Raw genomic sequence first — 17,645 nt, 5'->3', positions numbered from 1 at the left:
TGAACTCAGGAGGCAGAAGTTGCAGTGAGCTGAGATCGTACCACTGCACTCCAGCCTGGGTGACAAAGCTAGACTCTGTCTCTAAAATAAATAAAATAAAATAAAAGTAAAAATGTATTCAAGTTAAATTTTTTCAGCAAAATACTATCTATGAAAGGCATTTGATTTACCAGATTAAGATTTCACCATGTGTTCTCAAAGACTTTTCCCGCCTTATAAAACATTTTCCCCTCTGGTTATGGCCTTAATTGCACCTAACCTTCATCACACCCAAACCCTTTACAAAGCACCTTTCCTTTGGGATTTCCATTTCTTCTCTATGGATTCCTCATTCCAGGGCAAAATGACCAATGTTCCTACCCTTCTGTTAAAATTATTCTCCCTAAAATCACCAATGACTTGCAAATGACGAAATCCAACATTTTCTTTCCAATATTCCAGCTGCTTAACCTCTCAACTCTGGAGTCCTTCAGTGCCTCTTGGAATCTCTCCCTTCCCTCTCCTTCCATGACACCATGCTCTTCTGCCTCTAAATTGATATTCATTAATCTCTGTGCTAGTTCATCTTCCTATCCCTACCCTTAAATGTGTCATTCTCAACAAACATAGTCATAGTACTCTTGAAGAGTACTATATCCTTCTCCATTAAAGATCAGCTGGTAGCTAAAGAAGATAATTGTCCCTTACTGAGGGCTTTATGCTATAAGTTAAAAAGTCAATTTAGTAGCCCGAAAATAGCAAGGTTTTTTAAAGCAAAGTATTTTTTTAAGTACTATAAAGTCTGAAAAGTAATCTTCTTGAGAGGACAAACTATCCCAGAAGGAATCTGAATGGTTCAACCTTTGGGCAACAAAGGCTAAAGACCATACTGAAAACCATAAAGTTGAAACTGGGAATTACTAATCTCTGGATTAAAGAGGATAAAAATGAAGGGCTGGAATTAAAAAGGTAACAGTACACTCCCCACTCTCATTTACTCCCCTTGCCACACACACACACACACACACACACACACACACTCACTCACCTACAGGGAGCTGCTCTAAATCCCAGGGCATCATTTTGTACATATTCATCTCGATCACGATTTACCTCATTATAATATAGTTAACTCTTCATCTTTATTACCCTTAGATTGTGAGCTACTTGAGAACATAAACTGTCTTTTTTCTTTTTTTTCTTTTTCTTTTTTTTTTTTTTTTTTTGAGACAGAGTCTCGCTCTGTCACCAAGACTGCAGTGCAATTATGTGATCTCAGCTCACTGCAACCTCCGCCTCCCAGGTTCAAGGGATGTCTCCTGTCTCGGCCTCCCAAGTAGCTGGAATTACAGGAACCCACCACTGCGCCCAGCTAATTTTTTGTATTTTTAGTAGCGATGGGGTTTCACCATGTTGGCCAGGCTGGTCTCCAACTCCTGACCTCAAGTCTCCGCCCACCTCAGCCTTCCAAAGTGCTGGGATTACAGGCGTGAGCCACTGTGCCCAGCTCATAAACTGTCTTTTCTTTATCTGTCTATTCCAAGAAAACTAACACAGTGCTTGGGCACTCAGAATTCTTAGTAAATACACATTGAATGGATGGAAGGGATGAACAGATGGAGGGACCAAGAGAAATGATGTAAGGGAGGAACAACACACCAGACTTGCTTCAGTCCCTGAAAGTGCCCAAGCACCTACAACAAACCAACAATTCCTTCCCAGTGTCCCTGTTACACACTAGAAAGATTCCTATGTATTATAAGGTTCATCATCTTCTCAAAGCCCAAGGCAAATCTGAGGTAACTGAGGACTTTGGATCAGTTACTACAGGGACTCCAAATCAGACTATGAATGAGGAAATTCTAGCTCAAGTATCTTGATACTATGTAGACTACAAGAAGTTTCTTATTTTGGCTGGGCGCGGTGGCTCACGTCTGTAATCCCAGCCCTTTGGGAGGCCGAGGCAGGCGGATCATGAGGTCAGGAGATCGAGATCATCCTGGCTAACATGGTGAAACCCCGTCTCTACTGAAAATACAAAACAAAATTAGCCAGGCGTGGTGGCGGGCGCCTGTAGTCCCAGCTACTCGGGAGGCTGAGGCAGGAGAATGGCGTGAACCCAGGAGGCGGAGCTTGCAGTGAGCAGTGATTGCGCCACTGCACTCCAGACTGGGCGACAGAGCGAGACTCCATCTCAAAAAAAAAAGAAGAAGTATCTTATTTTACTAAGTTAAGTATATGCAGCTGTTGACCTCAAAAGAATATTTTTTTCTTCATTCTACCACTGGCTTTCTGTCAATCAACATTAATGCTGTCCTTTTCCAAATATTATTTTGAAATGGAAAGTTTGTTTTTTGTTTGTTTGTCTGTTTGTTTGTTTTTTTGAGATGGAGTCTCGCTCTGTCACCCAGGCTGGAGTGCAGTGGCGCGATCACTGCTCACTGCAAGCTCCGCCTCCTGGGTTCACGCCATTCTCCTGCCTCAGCCTCCCGAGTAGCTGGGACTACAGGCGCCCACCACCACGCCCAGCTAATTTTTTGTATTTTTAGTAGAGACGGGATTTCACCGTGTTAGCCAGGATGGTCTCGATCTCCTGACCTTGTGATCCACCAGCCTTAGCCTCCCAAAGTGTGGGGATTATAGGCATGAGTCACTGCGCCCGGTCAAGTTTGTCTTAACTAGGTAAAAATACCATGTTAACAACCATTGGAAATTTTAGTAACACAACGAAACAAAAATAAGAGAAAATCTGGCAAAAATATCATTTTGTTCTTTTTTTCAAAAACAAGTAGCGTTCAAATTACCAAAACAAATAAATTCCACCAATATTACTAACATATCTTAAATCTATTAAAATCTACCTTTTCAAAATTGATTTAATGTATGTCCAAACTGTAACTTGTTTGTCTGTGTTTATTTTGCAAGCATTAATTTGTTAAGAGCATGAAAAACAAAGATAAACTAATATTTTATTAGCACCCACAATCACATATTCCTTCAAAAAAGCAGCTCAGATTTAAATTTTAAAAAACAACAAACATTTTTAACTTCAAACACACTTCCCCTCTGCAAAAATAAATAAATAAAAGCCCAATACAACCAATTAATATTACAATTTTTGAAGGAACTTTAAAATTTTTTTGTACTTTTCTTACAAACTAAAACACCAACCAGAAAAATAAAACTGAAAAAGCAAACATATGACCCAGAAGTTGCTTAACATATTTCCCACAATCTGTGAAGAATCAAAGATATGCACTTAACTTTAGCCAAACCAAACTATACTCTATTCTGATAGGATAGTTTTTTCTGGGGAGGAGGTAAATTCACTCACAGCCCAATCAAGGAGGCAATTTTGTGTGATTAACACCAGAAACTTCCAGATGCAGAGAAGTTGGGTAGGAATCCTCCCTCCACCACTCACAGTTACTTTTTCAACCTGTAAAGTTCTTAGAACACTGCCTGATACAAAATAAGCATTTTGCAGACATAGGGCTACAGCACACCTCTAGATCACTGCAGCTTAGCATTACCTGGAATATTACTGGAAATTCAGAATTTAAGGTCCAATTTCAGACAAGAGTCAGAATCTGCATTTTAATCATGATCCCCTTATAATTCAAATGTAACTTAAAAGTTTTAAAAAGTTAAAAGGTTGAGAAGCACAGCTAGAAAGCACTTTTATATTACATTCTGTTATCTGTTATAATTAACTGTCTTTTAAAAACCCACTCTGTTGTGCAACTCGAAGAAGTTAACATTTATTTTTAATAAAAGGCAAAGCATTATCATGGGATCAACATTCCTCCATTAGTGATTTCTTGCCATACCTTATTCTAAAGCAGCAGCAACTAAGGCCAAAAGTTATAGAGGACTGCCATCTAGTGTTAGTTCATTTTGATGCACACACAAAATATTGCACCCCTCTTCTCCCACTGCCTTTCCATACTTTAAATAGCACATTTGCTTAAAACAGTGTTGGGCTTTAGTTTTGTTTAATTCCTTTATTGAGACATGATCACCAAACAATAATTCCATAAGATGCCATATGAAATAGAGGAAAGTAGAAAACAAGGATTTTTAGGTTTCTTTTTTAAATAAGATCAACTACAGGGAAGTTTTCCAATTAAAAGAATCACCCACTCCCTCCTAGAAAGGTGCACATTAAATACACATTAAAGACATCAAGCTTAGAAAGTGGGTTTTCTTATGAAATGTACAAGTCTTGGAGTCTTACTTTCTTCTTCCTAAGTTCTATACTTTTTACAATTTATTTATACAGTATTTAAGGAAGAAAGCTACTTTCATATTGGAAAAAAACATTTTACAAGTGTCTGACTTAATAACTCAACCTCTCCACTCTATCCTAAGGAAATAATCAGAAATGTAGATAAAGATTTATGTAAAAAGATGTTCATTCATAGCTTTGTTAGAAGCGTCGGAACCAGAGTGACTCCATCTTGAATAGGGCCTGGGTAAAATGAGGCTGAGATCTACAGGGCCGCATTCCCAGAAGGTTAGACATTCTAAGTCACAGGGTAAGACAGGAGGTTGGCACAAGGTACAGGTCACAAAGACCTTATTGATAAAATAGTATGTGGTAAAGAAGTTGGCCAAAACCCACCAAAACCAAGATGGCGACCAAAGTGACCTCTGGCGGTCCTCACTACTCATTATCACTAATTATAATACATTAGCATGCTAAAAGACACTCCCACCAGTGCCATGACAATTTACAAATGCCATGGCAACATCAGGGAGTTACACTGTATGGTCTAAAAAGGGGAGGAAACCTCAGTTCTGGGGAAATTGCCCACCCTTTTCCTGGAAAACTTATGAATAATCCATCCCTTGTTTAGCATATAACCAATAAATAATCATAAAATAGCCAATCAGCAGCCCTCAGGGCTGCTCTGCCAATGGAGTAGCCATTGTTTTATTCCTTTAGTTTGTTAATAAACTTGCTGTCACTTTACTCTATGAACTTACCCTGAATTCTTTCTTGTTTGAGATCCAAGAACCCTGTCTGGGGATATGGATCAGGACCCCTTTCCAGTAACATTTTCCTGGCCAACCATGAAATAACGGTATGATGGAGACTACTGACCCTAAGGATATAAACTGCAGAATCCACTGGCTGACTTTAGAGGCCCAACTTAGAAGATTTAAAGTCTCTCCTAAGACGGAATGGGTTAAAGGCCCCTCTTAATAAAAGGTGAGGATTCTTCACAAACGGGTTTGACACCCAACTTAGGAAGGTTAGAGTCCTTCTTAAGATTTAGGGGGTTAGGCCGGGCACGGTGGCTCAAGCCTGTAATCCCAGCACTTTGGGAGGCCGAGACGGGTGGATCATGAGGTCAGGAGATCGAAACCATCCTGGCTAACACGGTGAAACCCCGTCTCTACTAAAAAAAAATACAAAAAACTAGCCAGGCGTGGTGGCGGGCGCCTGTAGTCCCAGCTACTTGGGAGGCTGAGGCAGGAGAATGGCGTAAACCCGGGAGGCGGAGCTTGCAGTGAGCTGAGATCCGGCCACTGCACTCCAGCCTGGGCGACAGGGCAAGACTCCGTCTCAAAAAAAAAAAAAAAAAAAAAAAAAGATTTAGGGGGTTAGAGGCCCCTCTCAGTAAAATCCCTTTGGTTAAAAATGAATTTGGCATTATGGGATGTTAACCGCTATTCTCTTTGGATTAATCTGCCTTGCACTCTTTGCTGATGGCTGTGGGTTACAGGATTAGGCACGTATGGGATCACCAGACATGGGCAGCTTTTCTTTCTCACCAAAAGGGGAAACTTGAAAGCTGACGGGACTGCTGGAAAAGATCCCTTAGCGACTGACAAGCAACCACCTGAACTTTTGTTTAGTGTCACTGCAATGGTGGGTCTTTCTCTGGCTTCCCTGAGCTCCTCATCTTCCCACCCCACTGCAGGCAATGCTTTTCTCCCTTCCCTTTCCTCTCTCTCTGTGTGCAAGCTGCTTGAAGGAATGGTAAAAATCACTACCTCTTGCAATGTTTTAATTAATGAGAAAAAGGGTTTGTGAGGCTGGTCTTAAGCTATAAGACCATAAAAGGAGTACCTCTTTATGACACATAAGCCCGCTGTTCAAGCCAGCCCAGCAAACTAGTCAGTTACAAACTTTGCTGCAGGTTCCTGAAACAAACAAACAAAAAAACTGGATGAAGTTTCCTTCTTGTCTTGGTTTATGTCCCGGGGAGCTTGACCTTTTAAGTACATGGCAGTACTTTCTCTTGTTCTCAGCCAGGACAGGAATTTTGGAGTTTATGTCAGAGCTAGCTCTAAAAATTATCTCAAGCAGTTAAAAGCCTTTGCAAGCTCAAAACTGACTGCTCTAGGCTCCTTCTGGGAAGGGCAATGGAAACTGTCCAATGCTGTAGCTTCGTAACTAAGGCTTATCGGTTTCACCTGTGAGGTTACTTTTGGTAAAGTTCAAAAGCCAGAAATATTGCCTGTTTGGCCTGGTTAAAGTAGAGTAACAAGAGGCTTATAAGGAATTTTTTTAAAGGACACTATGGTTAAAAGTCAGCTTACTTAAAAGCACATATCCAAGTTATATGTACATTTTAAAGGCCTTTATGTTTTTTTTCCTCTTCCCGGATTGTTTTTTTCTGGAAAAGGGGATTGTGTCTTTTCTTGTCAGTCAACTGAATTGTTTTTCTCCATTTTGTCTTCTTGACACTCTTGATGCACACGAGAGGACCTAAGATAATATCTAACAGCTTGGGACACCTTAGGAAGAATGGAGGAGGTACTGCAGACCCCATTTTGGGAGGGAAAAAAAGGACTTCTGTTTCCCTCATGGAACCCCAAGAATTGAAAATAGATAGATCCCTCTCACATTTTTTACTTTTGGGGGTATTAGAAATTACTTCACGTTATGAGAGATTTCATGTGTAATAACTAGGTGGGAAATACACTTTGGGGGATAGCTAATGGAAGTTATGGGGGGACACTCAGCTTTTTCCATGTTTGGATCAGAGAAGCATGCTCCTGGCCACCTAGAAGGTATGAAAATGTCCCCATCCCCTACTGAGAGATAAGACTCCCATGGGAGATGGACTGATACCCATCCCATTTTTGGGATCCAGGATCTGGTATAAAAATGGAACCCTTAATTTTGGGGGATCTGTTTCGCCTTGCACCTATACCTATTTATTAGGGTTAGAAACTGAATGCTTTAAAGGGAAACTTAGAAACTGGCAAATGAAAAATCTTACAACTACTGGATCTTCTTTTGTCTGTGTATTTATATGTGTTGTGTGTGTGTTATGTTTATACATATATATATAAGTTCAGATTAATTGGTTTAAAAATAATTAGCACTTAAATATTGTTAAAAAAATTAAGACTATAATGCCTTTTAGTTCACGTGACTTAAGTAATCTTTGGGAAATAAAAACACAGCTTTAAGATTATTAGTAAAATAAAGACATTTGGTCTAAATTAGGCAGGTCAGATATTAGGTTTGATAAATGCTTTAAGGTCATAAACTGCTTCTTTGACTCTTGAAAAGTGTTCAACTTAACTACTGTGGAGCCATTAGATTTTAAGTAAGGCCTGGGGACATGTGGAGTTAGCCACATCCCCTAACTATACATGAAAGAGTCAGACATTATCTGTACTTCGGTCTGGTGCCCTAGGCTCCACACTTGGTACATAATTAAAATCATGAACTCACCAGGTTTTTCACCAAAAGTTAAGTTTCTAAGAGTTAACAGTGTAACATGTAATTGAGACTACTAGAGAAGCAGTTTTATATGCAAGGTATGTAAGGAAAATGAAATGTGCTCTTGAAAAAGGATTATAAGAAGGCATGGGAATGTGGATTTTTTTCTTTTTGCCTACTTTACAAGGTTAAGGGATTATTTTTTGTTTTGTTTTGTTTTGTTTGAAACGGAGTCTCGCTCTGTCACCCAGGCTGGAGTGCAGTGGTGCAATCTCGGCTCACTGCAAGCTCCACCTCCCAGGTTCCCACCATTCTCCCTCCTCCGCTTCCCGGGTAGCTGGGACTACAGGCACCTGCCACCACACCCAGCTAATTTTGTTTTTGTATTTTTAGTAGAGACGGGGTTTCACCATGTTAGCCACTATGGTCTCGATCTCCTGACCTCATGATCCGCCCGCCTCGGCCTCCCAAAGTGCTGGGATTACCGGCGTGAGCCACTGCGCCCAGCCAAGGACTGTTTTAAGTTAGACGGGAAAAAGCCAAAGGTTTGAATAAGTTGTGGAAGGTCGGTGAAGAATTAATCTCGTAAAAGACATTCTGTGCATGAACATATTGGCTAAAGTTAAAGGTGTATTATTCCGTTTTTCCATAAATTGAACACTGGAATAAAAGCACAACAGGTTTTTCTTAAAGCACTGATCTGCTTTCTAACAACAACAACAAAAAAGGTATAAAGGGTTATATACAAGGTTTATAAGAATCTTATGATCAAACTAATTAAAATTGGATCGTTTCGTCCATAAGGTTTTATCAAGAATTGGGTTTGACATCAATAATGTACTAATGCAAAGATGAAAACTGGCTTTCTGTCTCAAACAGGATTTTCAAGTTATATTAAAAACAATAAAAGATTTGGCTGAGCGTGGTGCCTCATGCCTGTAATCCCAGCACTTTGGGATTTCCAGGTATAAAGAAGTATATAGAAATGTCTCACCTATTACTCTCTAGAGGTTTCCCAGGGCTATTAGGTTCAATTTCTCGTATTAGAAATGTCTTGCCTATCCTTTAGTCCCATCTGCTGGAGGCTCCTTGCACCCTTCTTGCACTTCGTCCACTCTGGCAGCTCCCCTGGAGGAGATCTAAGTCCCTCTTGGCACCGGCATGCTGGTACAAATCCCACGGCAGGATCCGCCCTAAGCCATATGAGGTGAGCACGGAATCACAGATAGGACCCACTCACTCCACACAGCAGTAGTGCTTAGTACCACTCACACAAGCAGCACCACAAGTAGGAGTGCTTGTGATCATTCACACGCACATTCAGCCCCTCAATATCGCAAGCAGCAAGGAAATACTTTGTCGCCTTTATGATGTGTCTTACCTTGCTCTGTGCACACAGTTACCTGGTTGCCACAGTATGTGATGATCCTTTCCCCCAGGTCGCCAGCCAGTTTCTTTCTGCATTGCTGAGAGTCTGGTTTTATTCGTCACACCGGGTGGGTCCCCAGTCTGTCACCCTTAGGCTACCGCAACAAGGCAGTGGGACATGTCTCCCCACAAGAGGCAACCGGAGACCCGTTCTCCAGGGGAGACCACCAGATTGTTACAAACAAATGCTTGTTCCTCTGTGCCGAAAAGAAGAACTAGCGCTCAGATAAAGAATTTTCTCGGCTGGGCGCAGTGGCTCACACCTGTAATCCTAGCACTTTGGAAGGCTGAGGCGGGAGGATCACGAGGTCAGGAGATTGAGACCATCCTGGCCAACATGGTGAAACCCCGTCTCTACTAAAAATACAAAAATTAGCTGGACGTGATGGCATATGCCTGTAATCCCAGCTACTCAGGAGGCTGAGGTAGAAGAATTGCTTGAACCTGGGAGTCGGAGGTTGCAGTGAGCCAAGATCACACCACTGCACTCCAGCCTGATGACAGAGCAAGACTCTGTCTCAAAAACAAAAAAGAATTTTCTCAGCAAGGTAATTTTGTATCTATAGAAGGGTGCGACTCGCAGATGGAGCAATGGCAGGAATACACCTGAACGAGGGAGAGGAAGGGATTCTTATTCCTGACGCAGGTAGCCCCTACTGCTGTGTTGTTCCCCTATTGGCTAGGGTTGGACTGCACAGTCTAAGCTAATTCTGACTGGCTATTTTAAAGAGAACAGGCGTATGAGCCAGAGTGGCAGGGTGAGCAGTTTGGTGGGAAAGATGGTTATGGAACAGGTAACTAAAGGTGACTTAGGTCAGAACAGGCAACCAGGGTGACTGAGGTCAAAGCAGGTGACCAGGATAAATCAGGACAGAGCAGGTGACCAGAGGAACAGATGTAAACTACTGATTAAAACTGGTGGAAAAGGCTATTTACTGAAACTACAAGGAAGTTAAACTTTAAAATGGAGGTCAAAGAACTGAACATACTGACAGACTGATTCTTTGAAGAGAAATTTAGAACTCACTGTATCCAACAGGGTTAACTTGATCTGATAATAAAATTAAAAGTACACTGCAATCTGTATAATAGCAGTTCCCAACCTTTTTGGCATCAAGGACCAGTTTTGTGGAAGACAATTTTTCCACAGACCAGGAAGGGGGAAGACTCGGCACATTACGTTTATTGTGCACTTTATTTCTATTATTATTACATTGTAATATATAAGGAAATTATCGTACAACTCAACACAACGTAGGATCAGTAGAAGCCCTGATCTTGTTTTCCTGCAACTAGATGGTCCCATCTCGGCATGATGGGAGGCAAGGACAGATGATCAGGCATTAGATTTGCATAAGAGCACACAACCTAGATCCCTCGCATGCACAGTTCACAATAGAGTGTGTGCTCCTGTGAGAATCTAATGCACCCGGATCTGACAGGAGGTGGAGCTCAGGCTAATGCAAGCAATGGGGAGTGGCTGTAAATACAGATGAAGCTTTGCTCTCTCACCTCCTGCTGTGCAACCCAGTTCCTAACAGGTCATGGACCACTACACGTCTGTAGCTCGGGGTCTGGGGACCCCCGCTATATAACATTTGATGTGATCTAAAGAACCACTGTTATGCTATCAAAAAACACTTTTATTTGGCCAAAGCACTTTTTTCTCATGTCATAATTTTTTTATGATGTATGGAATTTAGCAATTTGCTTCTTGGAGATTCGGTAGGGGAAAGTGAATTGAAAATAGCTAATTAAACAAGGGAGGCCTAGGTTCCCGAATCAGGTCAGACATTTTTTCAAAGAACAGTAAAAATCAGTTCTAAAAGCTGAGGAAGCACTTCACTGACAGACTCTCCTCTCATCTAAATTTCTCTCTTCATCTTACTCTAGATACCTCCTTATTGTTCAAGTAATCCAAACATTCCTGTTACTCGAGCAGTCCTCCCACCTAACCAGGGGTTTTGTTTCATATCACTTCAGTTATGCAAAATATTTATTTGCACATCAACACCAAAAATATCCCTGATGCTGCTTGGTATACTCAAATTCAACTATTCCTTGTCTTTGGATGTATTAATACAAAATAACTGAGTTCACACAAACAAATCATACTTCCAAAATAAAGTCATTTTCTCATGTTGCTAAGGAAAAATATAATCCAACAGCTAAACAATAAACTCATAAAACATGAGTTCAGGAAGAGCTAAGATATTATAAAATCCCTAGTTACATGCTCTGCTGGTGGCACAGGAACAGATACATACACACAGAGTCACACAATCACATGGGTAAGTGTCACCACCTGGCTTCCTATCCTCAATCCAGCACCACCAGCTCCTCTACCACCCTGTCATGGTGCAGGGAGAGAAGGTGGTTTGGAAATAAGAGCCCTCCCATGCCAACAGCAAGAGTGTACACAAGCAAGCACCAAGCCCTGGTGATTCTGGAAGCTCTGAGACTGAGTGGACACAATGAGGGTGGCCTTTGTGCTAATTAGAAAAAGACACCCCTCTGCCAAGGTGGGAGGAACCCAGTCTCACTGAGCCAGTACTAGATAAAGGTGATGTCTTTGTGAAACATAGAAAAATCACCCCTTCCTCTGGGTAGGTTTACTCCAAGCCAGAAAGCATGGCTTGATGAGCAAGATCAAGTCTGTATTTCAGCCCCACATTCCCCACTCTTCCAGCTGCCCTGTGCAGAAACAACCCACACAACCCTGTGCAGCAGCCCTGGATATGGGTAGAGTGGAGAGAGGTGTTTGCAGCTTTATCCTGCCTGTAGCAGGTAGCGCAATGATTTCCCGTCAATGAGGTCAACCATTTTTTCCACTGAGAGAGACAGTCAGGTATCACAGTTCCAACACACACAAAAAAAGCTCAGTTTCAGTCAGCTTATACATAGAAAATCTGTAGAAAAGGCAGTTTTAGAAATGTTTCTATAGACCACATAAAAATGTGCTGGTTATATAAAAATCAAAGACATCCAATGTTTAAAGTTTTCTTTTTTTATTACTTTGATTGGGTATTTGGTCTCCCATCCGAGTAGTAACCAGGCCCGACCCTGATTAGCTTCCAAGATCAGACAAGATCAGGCACGTTCAGGGTGGTATGGCCATAGACTTGCTTGGGCATTTGGATACAAAGGTTTCAATAAAATGTCTATTTTAACTCTTTCTGAGAGTCAAACCACTTAATCCTCTGTTTTATATGACCAAATATTCTAAATCTGTCACTTGAAATAGCATACTCATGATTAAAAGCAAATTACCTTTTATACCACCAAATGATCCATAGGTCATATTGCAGGCTGTTCTCTGAAGATTATGTTCATACATCAATTTCATCTGATATTGGTTCCCATGTTCCACATTACCCAAAGTTCCTAAGGAAAAGAAAAAGGATTACTTTGTATTTGTGTACACTAAAAAGCTTAATTTGTTCTCATCCACTACTCCAATTCTAAGTAATTCAATTTTAGGGAAATTATAATGGCAAAGCACTAAAATATTATGTATTATGAAAAATTAGCATACTGATGACACAGAAAGCCAGTACAGTTAAAACAATTTACATCTCAGCTAAACTACACCATAAGACAAAATACTACCCTGGAGGACATTTTATATTCTATTTTTATTAGACAGATTATATCTGAGTAAAGTGTAATTATTTAAATAACAACAAAACCCTCTAATTTCAGCTCTGAAATAAATAAGTTATCTGCATTTATAAACACTAATAGAGCAAAGAAATGACTCAAAGTGTCTAAGAAAAAAAACTCCCCAATACTTTCAAGCAATTAATGTTCCTGCCCCAACTCTCAAAATACTCAAGCCCCTAATTATATTCCAATTAACTGAGAAATTTTTTAAGCTTCCCTCAAGAAGTAAATAGGAAATTTTTTTCTTCTTCTTCTTTTTTTGAGATGGAGTCTCATACTGTCACCCAGGCTGGAGTGCAGTGGTGCGATCTCCACTCACTGCAAGCTCCACCTGCCTCGTTCACGCCATTCTCCTGGCTCAGCCTCCCAAACAGCTGGGACTACAGGTGCCTGCCACAACAACTGGCTAATTTTTTGTATTTTTAGTAGAGACGGGGTTTCAACGTGTTAGCCAGGATGGTCTCGACCTCCTGACCTTGTGATCCACCTGCCTCAGCCTCCCAAAGTGCTGGGATTACAGGCGTGAGCCATCACACCTGGCCAGAAAATGTTTTTATTTGAAGTCTGCCAAGAAGAATCTCCTTCCAAACACAGAAAAATACTCTGCATTTAATAGACTGCATGTGCTTCCTTTCTAGTTCTTTCCAAATGAGAAAAGAGTATTTGTCTGTATTTTATAGATATAGAGCAAGAATATTATGATTAAAAGATGTGTTAGAAAGCAAAAGGATTCAGAAAGCAACTTTCTCCATAAAGAATCATCATTCGTTAATCCAAAATGTAAAAGTTAAGGAAAAGTTTAAATTATCATAAAGCAAATGCAATAGTCCTCAAACTGGGTAGTACTCAATCACTAAAAACATCTAAATATATATGTATGTGTACTTATTTATTTATAAATTTATATAGGAGCATTTATTTGTTTTGGGTTTGTTTATCCAGAAGAATTTACCAACATACACTGAGATTGTAAGAATATATTTTTACTTCCATTTCAGAATAGAAGCACCCTAAGTTCAAACAAAATTTACAGAAATTTCCCCAAAATTACACAGTACTCAAGGTAGAGAACTGAGTATTCAAACCAGACCTTTAGAACCTAAACCAAATCTTTAGAACCAGGCACTATGTATTGTATCCTGCTGCCCAGTTGTCCACCATTTAACAACTTTCAGGGAATGTGGTCCTCGCACTCTGTAAAGATTTTACTCTCCATGGATCCTGTCAATGACAATTTCCCCAAAGAAAACAGTTTCAAGAATATGTCTTTTCCACTGCAGGGTACCAGAATATGCCACCTCAAACAGGACTCTTTGGCATATGGATTATTTTGAGCTAAAGGTCATAGGGAACTAGCCAGAAAAGCTCTATAAACAGGTCATCATTTAAAAAAGAAATCTCCATTTATTAAAAAAAAGTCTCCCCCACCTGTATCAGGAAGAGGCGTACCCTTAGCTCTTTTCAGTGGAGAAGGCCTCAACTTAAATCACCGTAACAAACTTTACTAAGCAACCCCTGTTTACCACACTTTTTCTGGTCACCTTCCCATAATCTGCCTTCTGTGTAAAGAAGCCCAAAACCCATTTTCTTTCATTTCACCTAAAATGCTATGTTAGCCCAAGGTCCAACTACCCTTTTGAGTCACTCATTGTGGAATACTCCCATGTGTACATGAGCAATGCATATGTTAATAAATTTCTGCTTGTTTTTCCTCTTGCTAATTAGTCTTTGGCCAGTCTAATTTATAAAGCCCCAGCTGGAGAGCCTAAGATGAGTAAAGATTTTTTTTTCCCTCCCTTTTGCCTTTCTCAGCCTGGCCAATCATAGTAGCTGACATTCAGCCAATCATAGGCAGCCAAGTGATGAGACCATGTTCAAGCAAAGTAAATGCTGAGCTGCCAGGAATTAAGCTGTTTCTGTACCTCACTTGCATTGTCTATCCATAAATGTTGCCTGCTCATGTTGAAGAACAGAGCACTCTGAACCTCCTCTGGTGGTTGTGAGGGCTGCCCAACACCTGAGGTATATTCTTTGCTCAATTAAAGTCCGTTAAATTTAAATTGCCTTAAGTTTGTCTTTTAATACTCAAAAGAAGAAAAATCATCATTGGAGGATTTCTTGAAGGAGAATCATTTCTATTCAGTTCCATGTTCCATGCCCCCTACAAGTGGTTAATTAACAGTAGTTTTTTGTTTTGTTTTGTTTTGTTTTTTGGAGACAGAGTCTCACTCTGTTGCCCAGGATGGAGTTCAGTTGCTCTATTTCCACACACTGCACTCTGACTCCTGGGTTCAAGCGATTCTCCTGTCTCAGCCTCCCGAGTAGCTGGGATTACAGGCACCCGCCACCACACCCGGCTAATTTGTGTATTTTTAGTAGAGACAGGGGTTCCCCATGTTGGCCAGGCTGGTCTCAAACTCCTAACCTCAGGTGATCCACCCACCTCGGCCTCCCAAAGTGCTGGGATTATAGGCGTGAGCCACCACGCCCGGCCAACAATAGGTTTTATACACCAATAGAATAAGAAACAAAGATAAAGGCTTAAATTTGCCTGCTGACCTTGATGGAGGATGAAGGCTTTCTGGATTCTAAATGGTAGTAAAATCAGTGAGGTGCCAGGAAGCTGAGGAGGAAGCACAACCAAACCAGCCACACGGGTGAGGGAAACACATACGGTATTAACCTGAAGAGAGTTCTAGCCTCCAAGAAACCAGAAAAAGCAGCTCCAGGAGTCACCTGGTTTATCCCTACAGAAATTGCAAATTCATTCTGAACTGTTAAATCAAGGTTAGCCTAAAGCTGCCTCCTTACATATTTTAAGTTCAGCCTAAAAGTTTCATCTGTACATAGTGAACTATAACATTAATGGAGGTGTAAACAGACTGTAACCTTCCCTTGTGCCAATCATCGAGTTTTGGTCAAAGGTGGCCAACTGATCAAACTGTGTTCAAATGGGTTGAACGCTGAGTTGTAACCAATTTAGCTGTTTCTGTACCTCATTCCATTTTCTGTACATCTCTTTCATTTTTCTGTCTATAAATCTTCTACTACATGGCTGCACTAGAGTCTCTCTGAGCCTACTCTGGCTCAAGAGGCTGCCCAACTCACAGATTGTTCTTGGTTCAATTAAATGCTGTTAAATTTAATTTGGCTAAGGTTTTTCTTTTAACAGATGGTGTCAGAAGTGGGATCCAAAGTAGAGCTTCTAACAACCCCCACGAGAGCTGAGTGACCAAGCGAGGTACCCACTAGGCCTATTGTGCCCATTGCTCTCTCACAGCAACTGGGGATCATGGTAAGTTCTCTCTCAGATTCAGAAGCTCCACATATTTGTGTTTTGAGCTCTCCAAGTTTCTTTGAGCAAATTTCTGATCCAGACTGGGTTTGGAAGTCATGGCAGAAACTGGACTGGGTCTAGGATCAGACTGAATCCAGCAATTATCTTGTATCCAGTTGGGGGCTTCTTATATCTGACTAGGTCAAAAAGAAACTGGTAGTAAATGGAAATATTGCAGGGCGTATAAACTTTGGCTTTTGGAAATTTGCAGAAATTTCTGTGTTCTACTCCCTTTGTTTCATTTTTCTTGCACAATTAGGTAGGGAAAAGTCATTGACTAGGTTGACCAAGGAGGTCTGAGAGCCAAAGCCAATATTTGAGGTAAAAATGGGAACTTTAGTTTCTGAAGAACTGAGTACCTTCCAGCTTACATGTGCATAAGTATTAGGCCCCAGCAGCAGCAAAGTCTTACAGAAATGGCAAAATCTTACTAAAGATAAGTTACAAATGTGGAGTGTTCCAAATGAACAACACTGCACCAAAGATGTACATTTGAAAATGAAGATACCCCAAAGAGTCTCATCTAGGGATGCCTATTGACCTGCAGAAGCTTCTAAAATTTTTCAGTTTTTTTTCTTTTTTGAGATGGACTCTCACTCCATTTTTGTATTTTTAGTAGAGATGGGGTTTCACCATGTTAGCCAGGATGGTCTCAACCTCCTGACCTTGTGATCTGCCTCCCTCAGCCTCCCAAAGTTCTGGGATTACAGGCGTGAGCCCCCGAGCCGGCCAAATTTTTCAATATTTTTATTAAAAGACTCTTTATTAAAGGTAAATAAAAAGCTTAAGCAACTAATTGATAAGAAAAATTAAATGTGCTAATCTTTTGGCTTAGTTACTATCCTGACCCAAAGGTGAAAAGAAAGCTATCCTAGATAAAGTGTTCATAAAAGGCATGCCCTCAGGCAAAATAGGCTTGCTTCTTTTTCAGATGCAACCACGCTGAGTCCAGGCATAGAGGATACTTTCTTCACCCTGTTCCTTAATGGGCTCCACTCTTAACTCAGTAATTTTAGCTAACAAACAGTAGCTAAATTAAGAACACCTATTGAACTAAAATATGACTTCCTGGAATTTAATTGGCTATCTTGAAACTCTTCTATAAAAGAAATTTACATCTATTAAGGAAACCACCATTTTTAAGGATGTCTGCCTGTGTATATTAGAAACTCTTACCATTGTTTTAAATTGGCATAAGTCATATCTTTGATTAAGGTGTCTTTCTGGCCATCTTGTCTTAACTGAATTTTTATGGGAGCACCATTTTTTCCTTGGTTTGAACAAATGATGATACAATATTTAGGCCTAAAATCTTAGCTATGTACTTACGGAATACAATCTTTGTTGTTTGGCCTAAGAGTTGTTATTTTAGAAATGCAAATTTGTTGCCTGGTTAACAATTGCTTAGGGCAATGAAACAAGTAACTGGAAGATTAATAGACCAAATAGGGAAAAGAAAAACTATTTAAAAGCCGGCAAATGAAAATCTTTCGTGTCCATGTGTGTTACGCGTCTGTGATAATATTTGGTAAATAAAGCTAATTCTAAAAT

The 17,645-nt window shown here is 40.4% G+C and overlaps 2 protein-coding genes across 6 annotated transcripts in view; one reads left to right on the top strand and one right to left on the bottom strand.

Annotated features, from left to right (window-relative positions):
- Positions 1 to 17,645, top strand: part of LOC126950102 (uncharacterized) — a 480,177-nt gene that overhangs the window by 197,886 nt on the left and 264,646 nt on the right. The gene's annotated exons all lie outside the window — the stretch shown is intronic.
- BBS9 (Bardet-Biedl syndrome 9) overlaps positions 1 to 17,645 on the bottom strand; it is a 510,510-nt gene that overhangs the window by 452,463 nt on the left and 40,402 nt on the right. For all 5 annotated transcript variants that reach the window (XM_050783267.1, XM_050783270.1, XM_050783269.1 and 2 more), the window contains one exon: positions 12,365 to 12,478. In XM_050783267.1, coding sequence (XP_050639224.1) covers positions 12,365 to 12,478 — 114 coding nt within the window. The remainder of the gene's footprint in view (positions 1 to 12,364; positions 12,479 to 17,645) is intronic.

This window comes from Macaca thibetana, chromosome 3, assembly GCF_024542745.1.
Source record: "Macaca thibetana thibetana isolate TM-01 chromosome 3, ASM2454274v1, whole genome shotgun sequence".
In the NCBI taxonomy this organism is placed as follows: Eukaryota; Metazoa; Chordata; class Mammalia; order Primates; family Cercopithecidae; genus Macaca; species Macaca thibetana.
Note: the sequence above shows the minus strand (reverse complement) of the source record. Positions and strands in the feature narration are given on the sequence as shown.